At 38.3% G+C, this 9,223-nt stretch overlaps 1 protein-coding gene across 1 annotated transcript in view; it reads right to left on the minus strand.

Annotated features, from left to right (window-relative positions):
- The window catches only part of fmn2b (formin 2b), a 95,424-nt gene that overhangs the window by 27,859 nt on the left and 58,342 nt on the right, over nt 1–9,223 (minus strand). The window contains exons 15-18 of the mRNA XM_008438065.2: nt 6,004–6,124; nt 4,038–4,130; nt 3,647–3,698; nt 3,296–3,445 (exon numbers count right to left, since the gene is read on the minus strand). Coding sequence (XP_008436287.1) covers nt 3,296–3,445; nt 3,647–3,698; nt 4,038–4,130; nt 6,004–6,124 — 416 coding nt within the window. The remainder of the gene's footprint in view (nt 1–3,295; nt 3,446–3,646; nt 3,699–4,037; nt 4,131–6,003; nt 6,125–9,223) is intronic.

Here is a 9,223-nt window from a genome sequence, read left to right on the forward strand (position 1 = left end):
TTTTACTTGAGTACATTTTTGTCTGTGTATTTGTACTTTTACTTAAGTACATTTTTTGAGTACTTTCTCCACCACTGACAATTACTATAAGGATGCCAAAATTTCTATGTAAATTAGGGGTAGTAATGCCATTGGTTGAAACCTGCCAACACACACCAGTAGAGCTGAGACTCTATAAAAAGGTGATGTTGGAAGGGAAAGACAGAGAGATTTTGGATATGTACTGTTGAAACTGTAAGGCGTATTTTCCTGTGGATGTGTGAATAAATCTCTCTTCCGTCGGCCGAAGCAATTAAAATCGAATCCAGTGTGCATTATTTCTTATACTTAAAGTATTGCAAGGGTTAGCCACCTTTCTATTCTCCAATACAGGATTTATAATAGGTCTCCAAACACAAGATAACATCAGGAGGACACTTCACATTGTAGATCATATTAAAAATATAAAAACTAAAGCTATTTTAATTAGTCTCGATGCAGAGAAAGCTTTTGACTGTGTAAACTGGAACTTCTTATATAAAGTATGAAAATTTTGGTTTTAATAAAACAGCTGTACAATTTGTGAGGTCCTTGTACCTATCACCAATGGCCAGAATCAAGATCAATGGAAATCTATCTGATACCATAAAATTAGAGCGCTCTACACATCAGGGTTGTTGTTTATCACCAATATTATTTTCAATTTATATTGAAGCACTGGCACAATATATAAAGCAATACGAGAATCTCAAGGGTATTGATATACATGATGAGTCTCATGTAATAGGTTTGTCTGCAGATTATCCACCAGGTTTTCTTTCAGAATGGTCCTGCATTTGGCTCCATTTATCTTCCCATCAATTTTAACCATCTTCCCTGTCCCTGCTGGTGAAAAGCAGGTCCGAACCATGATGCTGCCACCACCATGTTTGACAGTGGGAATAGTGTGTTTAGGGTGATGAGCTTTGTTGCTTTTAAGCCAAACATACCGTTTTGCATTGTGGTCAAAAAGTTTGATTTTTGCTTCATCTGACCACAGCTCCTTCTTCCACATGTTTGCTGCGTCTCCCAGGTGGCTTGTGGCAAACTTTAAATGAGACTTTTTTTGAATATCTTTCAGAAATGGCTTTCTTCTTATTGCTCTTCCATAAAGGCCAGATTTGTGCAGTGTACCACTGATTTCCTATGGACAGACTCTCCCACCTCAGCTGTAGATCTCTGCAGTTCATCCACAGTGATCATGGGCCTGTTGGCTGGATCTCTGATCAGTCTTCTCCTTGTTCAAGATGAAAGTTTAGAGCAGGGGTCCGCAAACTACGGCCCGCGGGCCGGATCTGGCCCGCCTCCACATTTGGTCCGGCCCCCTGAACAATACCAGAGAGCATTCAGATTTTTTTTCATTTACCGTATTTTCTGGACAAAAAACAGTTTATATGTGGATTTTTCTTCAACCACCAGGGGACTCTTTAGCAGGAAGTGAATCATTGGAAGTCTGGTTACTTGCGCGCCAACATTGAACCACAAACAGCAAAATGAGTCAGAAACAGATCAGACGTCTTTGGAAAGTTTCTTTGCAAAGGAGAAAAGGCCCNTAATGTTGAGGGATTTTTGCCTGTAAGTCAAACCTTTAGGGCACAGACATTTTACATTTTGTTTTGAGTTGAAATGCACTGAAGTCTTATTTAAGTTTGAATTTTTAGCTTGTTAATTGTATTGTTAGAAGCAATTGTTGCACTATTCAAAGACACTTTTTATTAAACTGTGGCAATAGCAACGCCATAGTTAATTTCTATCATAACTATAAGTTTCAGGCTTAGGATTTTTTTTTTTACTTTAAGCCCTGCTATAATTAGATAATATGCAAATAATAATTACTATTTTCAAACAGCCTCAGACTGTCTTCATGATGGGATTGTTGAGCAATCTGATGGCCAGTGGGAGACAACTATTTCTGAGTCTGGCTGTTCTGCAGCGGATGCTACGGACTCTCCTCCCAGACGGCAACTGGATGAACAGATGAACATGGTGAGGATGAGTGGAATCAGAGAGGATCTGGTTTGCTCTGGCTAAGCAGCATCTGTGTGCAATGCTTTGGATAGGGGAGAGTGGAGCCCCAATGATCTCAGCTGTCTTCGCAAAGACTTCCAGTCTGACACCAGACTGCAAGGATATGTCCTTGCAGTCTGGAGGAGATATCCAGACTGCAAGAGGAACCACTGAGAGGAACCAAGCTCTCAGTGGTTCCTCTGTAGAAGGTGGGGAGGATGAAAGGGGGGAGCGAAGCTCTTGGAAGAACACAATCAGATATTTTGTAACACCCAAAATCACCAGTAAATTCAAATCTGGAGTTCAACCATGTTATAGAGATTGTGAAGCATTTCATGTTAACCACACACTTGTTTTCTGGCTTTGTCCCAGAATTCTGGGACAAAATACACTAGGAGATTATAACAATGTTGGGCTACACAATACCTAAGATCTGTTTGGTTTTATAGCTTAGTCTCTTGGAAAATGCTGCACTTAAAAATGACTATTAGTTATTTAAAATTTTGCTAATGGCAGCCAAAAAGGTAATCACCAGGAAATGGTGCCAACCTGAACCTCCTACTACAAAGGAAAGGATACAGACCTAAACTCATTATTTGAGACAGAGATTTTAACATACAGAGTAAGGACAGAGGAAGAGCAATGCCAGGACAAATTGGAAAAATGGACAAATGTCACATGAATGTTAACAGTACTAATTTTGTATATAAAGGGTCCCCTTAGTCTCCCCCTAAAGTGCAGGGTTTTTTTCTCGTTTTGTTTTTTCTGTCTCTTATAATTTCTGTGTATTGTTTGACCTTTTTTCTTGATTGTACCTAAAAATGTCAATAAAGATAAAGTTATAAAAAAAGTTAATGTTACTCAATCAGTGCATACTAATGTTTTTAAGTTTTGCATACAAGTTAAAAAAAAACTCCACTTATTTAGTTTTAGTGTAGCATAGCATGTCTGTTTGAATTGTGCTAAGGTAAGTTAAATGGTTTAAGGCAACGAGTTTCCTCAAATCGAATTGAATTAATTTATCAGATTTAACTGTATACACACAATCCTTTTTGCCTTACGCAGCTATGCATTTTTATTTTCACCATCTGAAAATAAAAAATAGAAAATCTTCTATTTTCATAAGATAAAATAGAAATATATTTTAAGAATCTAAACCTAAAATCCATAAATAGGATAAGAGAAAAAAAGATAGGAATGGAAGTAAAAAATAAAAGTTTGAGGAAATAAGAAATGTCTATGGTGAAGAAGTGGGAAAGAAGTATTCTACCTTTCCTTGAGAATAGTTTTGTTCTCTTTTTTCCATTGGTCCTTGAAATCGGAGGAGAATTCATGCCAGATGGAAAATAAGGTGTTGGGGGAAACCTCCTTTTCTCCTGCTTTGGGCTTCACTGAATAGAACACTGTCAGCTCTAGGAACCTATAGAGAACAGACACATTCACAATGTCATTTTTTCTATATTTAACAACCAGAGAGATAAGCTACAGTTCCTAAATGTCTTACTTTTTGAAATAAGATTTTGTGAAAAAATATATATTTAAAAATACACAAAGTATAAAGTAATCAGTGAAACTATGACATCAATGAGTATTAAACAGAAAAAACAGAGCCTGAGCTTACAGTTTGTGAGTGCTGCTGAGTTGCGCATCCAGGATCTCTAGTTCACTTTTAGCTAATAAAGGAAGAAAAGTTTGAAATTCAGTTTCATGTTTGGTAGCACACAGCAAAAGTCAGTACACACATTCACTCTAATAAACACAGTAGCGGTTCAGGCAGTGTCTGTCTCCCACCCTGTTCTTGTATTTCATCACAGAACCAGTACTGAAAAGGCTGTAATGTAATCTTACACATTTGCCTTCCTGAGACAGTGTGTTTTTTTTTTTCAAAGATGAATAGGAAATAGTCTTTCAGGAAAGAGGCCAAAAGGCCTGGCTGAAAGAAGAATTCTGCTGGAAAATGAGGAAAGAGCCGTCCTGATAGCCTAATCATGGTTGATAGATTTACAGCATACCTTGTGCAAGAAACCCATCCATCTTCTCTTTGAAAGGCTGCAAGTTATCCTCATCAGACACCTTGCACACCTTTTCCACTTCCGATGTACATGCTAGTTAAAGTGATGAGTGTAAAACATCCGGGTTACACAAACGGCATTTATAAATAATAAAATAAGATTTGCATGTTGTGCCTCAGTGTAGGATGTTGTAATATTCACGTTCCTGACATTGTGTAAGAACATTGTATCCAGACTACACTGTGTGCACAATTACTAGGCAAGTTTTAATTTTGACCATATAATCATTTTATGCATATTTTCCAACTCCAAGTGGTATAAACTTGAATGCTTATTGAATATAAACACATCAGCTGTTGTGTATTTGTTTAATGAGGGAGAGTGGGGCCTCACCCTATGTCAAGGTATGCAGAATTATTAGGCAGCTTCTTTTCCTCAGGCGAAATGGATCAAAAAAAGAGATTTAAGAGACTCTGAAAAGTAAAACATTGTATAAAGTCTTTCAAAGGTAAAAAATGTATGTGCATTTTTTCTCAGCAATTGCTGAGATATAGGGGTGTCATCACAGAACCATCAAACTTGTCAACAGGGTTACTAGAAATGTGTTGAGGAAAAAAGACATAAATTAACCAAAGATTTGAGAAGAATCAAACATGATTATCTTTCAGTGCTGTTATATTGCAGTATTGCAACCTACCTGGAGTTCCCAGAAGGTACTCCAGGTAGGATGTTCAGAGCTCAGAGACATGGCCAAGGTAAGGAAGGATGAAACCCTACCACCACTGAACAAGACACCCAAGTTGAAACATCAAGACTGGGCCAAGACAGATCTGAAGACAGATCTTTCAAAAGTTTCATGGACTGATCAGATGAGAGTGACTCTTGACGGACCAGATTAATGGGCCTGTGGCTGGATCAGTGATGGGCACAGAGCTCCACTTCACATCAGACACCAGCAAGGTGAAGGCAGGTACTGGTATGGACTGCTATTATTAAATATGAGCTAGTTGGACCTTTTCAGGTTGAAGATGGACTCAAAATCTTACTCCAAAGCCCACTACTAGTTTTTAGAAGACACTTTCTTAAAGCAGCGGTACAGGAAAAAGTCAGCATCCTTCAAGAAGACCATGAGTTTTATACAGGACAATGCTCCATCACAAGCATCAAGTACTCCTCTATGTGGCTAGCCAGTAAAGGTCTGAAAGATGAAAGAATAATGAAGTGGCCCCCTTCCTCACCAGACCTAAACCCCATTAAAGACTTATGGGCCCTTATTAAATGGGGGATTTACCACCGTAAATCTCATGAAAAACAGAACACATCTCTGAACTGTGTCTGTGTTGTGGTTGCTACTGCACAAAAAGATTGTCAAGAGATCAAGAAACTGACAGACTCCACGAATGGAAGTCTGTCAGTTCAACTGTTATTGAAAAGAAGGGTGGCTATATTGGTCACTGATTTATTTTTTAAATGTTACAAATGTTTGTCAATTTTGAGTTGTATGATTTTTTTTCTCCCTTTAACGGATGACAATAAAGAGGTGAGATGGGGAAATTTTCTGTTTTAATTCAGTTGCATAAGAATTCTGCACACTAATAGTTGCCCAATAATCGTGCACACATATTGTCGTAAGAAAGCCAAAATCTCACTTTTACTTTCTTAAATATTCAGGCTTGAGAAATTATTGTTTGAGAGCACTGTAGTTGTTTAGTAATTAAAATAATCCTCAAAACTACAACTTGCGTAATAATTGTGCATACAACTTACAGCTTCTAATGGCAGATCAAGCAGATTAAAACAATCTCTCTCTCAGATCCTTGGGTCATCATGACTGGACTCTATGTTTCGTAGCAAACTGGCATCTGGATTTGGTTTTATTCTACCTTTTTTCCTTTCTTTTTCTTCAGTATTCTGATTTAATGGAGCATGAGTTTATTATCTTGTTGATTTTTTTTATGTGTGTTACCTCTGAGGTCCTTCCGGAGTCGAATGAAGTCCTTCTGAAAATCTTCAAATTTCATCTGTGAAACTTGGAACAGGTCATGGGGCTCAGGAAGAGGAAACACAGACGTCTCCTTCCCAGCATCCTTTTGATCAACACGCATGCATATTAAACAGTATGAAAGATTGACAACAGGAAAGTAAAAATGCCAAATAAGAAATGCACAGGTTTGTCACTATAACTAAAACGTTGTGCGCAAAATGTTCATTTTTAAATGCTTATAGAGAAGTATATGGACACAATGTGTCAAAAAAAATGTAGTAATGACTACCTACCAGTTTTAACAGGTGGTCGTTTTGTTAGATCAGGATGATGCATTTAATAACTTGAGTGCAGAAATAATAAATCATGGTTATGAAAACAGTGAAGCCCAGTCTTTGTTTTGCTGCTTTCTGACTTCAATATCTGTTGAAGTCAGAAATTGTTTGTGCTTCACTAGAAGGAACCCTAGTCCCAATTCTTTTTACCCCAAAGATAAACAGGTGAGATGGGGAAAGGAGTTGGGTGGAAGTCAAATAAAAGTATGTTTTATCTTTATTACTACCATATACAATGTATTAATGGTCTTATCCCAGTCAAACAACTGTTGAAACCTGTGAACAGTGGCGGAGCTAGACATTTAAAGTTGGGGGGATCATGGGGGGGCCAGGACTACCTCTGGGGGGGGCAAAATTTTAAATGTGTGTGTGCACATATATATAATTTTAAAAATTAACCAAACTGAATATTTAGTTTAGTTTAGCATCTGGTAAGGACGCCTCCTGGACGCCTCCCTGGTGAGGTGTTCYGGGCACGTCCCACCGGGAGGAGGCCTCGGGGAAGACCCAGGACACGCTGGAGGGACGATGTCTCTCGGCTGGCCTGGGAACGCCTTGGGATTCCCCCGAGGAGCTGGAAGAAGTGGCTGGGGAGAGGGAAGTCTGGGCCTCCCTTCTGAAGCTGCTGCCCCCNCAGAAAGATGCATTTAGTTCAGTGTCCATGAGATGATATTCAGAAAGGATCTTTTATTTGATTGATTTTAGTTTCCTCTGTGATGAACTCTTAGCGTAAAGTCCATCATGTCTCCATGTGCTCCAGTCAAAGGTGTTAATTATAACATGTCAAATGACAGAGGGGCTTAAAAAATAACCAAATATTCAGTTTGGTTATTTTTTAAAATTATATATATATAATATATATATGCACAGACACATTTAAAATTTTGCCCCCCAGAGGTAGTCCTGGGCCCCCCAACTTTAAAAGTCTAGCTCTGCCACTGGCAGCGACAGCATTACACGTTTTCGATGTGTACCGTTACTGTGTAAACGCAGATCGTAATTAGAACGTTGTTGTGTAAACGCCCCCTAAATTTGCAGTACCGTAATTCCGCCACACGTAGCGCTATCTGAAAAATTCCAGTGGTTTCTGAAAGGGGAGGCGTTGCACTTTCCAGCAAATATCGGTGCAGTATTAACTGCAACTTCACAGCTGCAGCTGCAGAGTGCAATTAATCCGGAGGGCTGTCCTTTAATAGACAGTAAATTGCGAAAATAACTTGCTGGATATTGAAAGTTCCGGTTGTTATGGATACATGGGTAAGTATATCATCTCACAGGACATTTAAAGAACTACTTACAATTAAAATAAGGAAGATTTATTTAGTCAGACATTTGAAACTTAGGTGTAAAGAGCTCCGTCTGGGGGCCAGACTTTCAAGCAAAGCGAGCATTGGACCAAACGGCCCGCCTCAACTAAACTGTAGGTAATAGAGATGTCTGCCAATCAGAATTCTAGCTCCTGTGTTCTTGACCAATGACTGTAAGACGGTTTGTAGAAAAGCAAGTGCATGCGTTCGGTTCGGCGGTTAAATGCGATATGAAAGAAGATGGAGTTTGTCTGACCCGGTAAAGAAACACGTTTAGTTGGGAAAAGAATTAAAAATTAAAGCTCCGCGGAGCATCGAGCGGCCCTCGCAGCCAAGCGCCGCTCGGCCTATAGCCACCGCGTGGTCCCAGCACCGCCTTCCCCCAGCCACCGCTGATGCTCTGACGGAGCAGCCGAACCCGCCCTCCTTGAATTACTCAGTGTGTCATGTTTGGCTTTGCTCACAGAAAAAGCACAAAAATCTGTTAAGGATTGGCTGCAGCATGTAGATCAGGGGTCACCAACCTTTTTGAAACTGAGAGCTACTTCGAGGCTACCGAGTCATATAAAGACTACCAGTTTTACACGCTCTTCTGAAATAACAAATTAACTCAGTTTACCTTAGACATTATCATTAATGATTCTCATCTATGGGTAGAAACTGATCACGTTAATGATTTCTCACAATAATTAGCATTGAAAACTCGGTGGGAAACTGATATCAATATCCAGCACTTTATCTCTTAATCTCAGTAATTGGGTGATTCTATTTTTGCGGCAACATTTCGGCCCCAGGATTTTTGAAAAAAATATATTGTTTTAAGTTTTACATATTTTGTTACAACACTGACATGTTTAACAATAAGAAATTAATATTGGGCAAGCTCAGGATTAGATAAATTAATAATTATATGTGGGGGGTTTTCACCATTGTCTCTCAATGTGTTCCACCCTGTTACAAAGAGTGTGTCCCTTTTACTATATAATATGTTTTATTCTAGAAAGTGTAACATATCATGAAGTTACAAATCATTTCTGACTGTATTGTAAAGAAAAATCTGTTTTTTAATTCATTATAACTGACAGCATTGAAAATATTGGTAATTTTAAAAACTCATACCAATATTTGCATTTATTGGTCTACAACACCCAACATGGCTCAGAAAAATCCACAGTACTTAATGTTTTTGTAACAATATTTAATTAAAATGTGTGGAATGGAACATAACATGGTGGATTGTCCCATAACAGGGTGGAAAATCAAAGTCTTTGATTTTAAAATCTGATAATTTTTATTATTAGTTGCAGGATTGGCTTTTTCAAGTCAAAGTATAGGTAGAGTACTTGTCCTGGCTCTATTTGGAAAGAACATGTGATATCTATATGACTTAAAATTATTTCTTTTCACCCTAATTTCTTCCTTATTTTGTTCATGAACATAAAAGGGTGGAACATAAGAGGGTGGAACTTTTCTAACTAATTTACCTGTAGTTCTTTATGTGGTCAACATTTAGCTAGCTAACATTCAACCGAATAACAAACTTTTAGTGACTAAATCTAA

This window comes from Poecilia reticulata, linkage group LG19 (genome assembly GCF_000633615.1).
Source record: "Poecilia reticulata strain Guanapo linkage group LG19, Guppy_female_1.0+MT, whole genome shotgun sequence".
Lineage (NCBI taxonomy): Eukaryota > Metazoa > Chordata > Actinopteri > Cyprinodontiformes > Poeciliidae > Poecilia > Poecilia reticulata.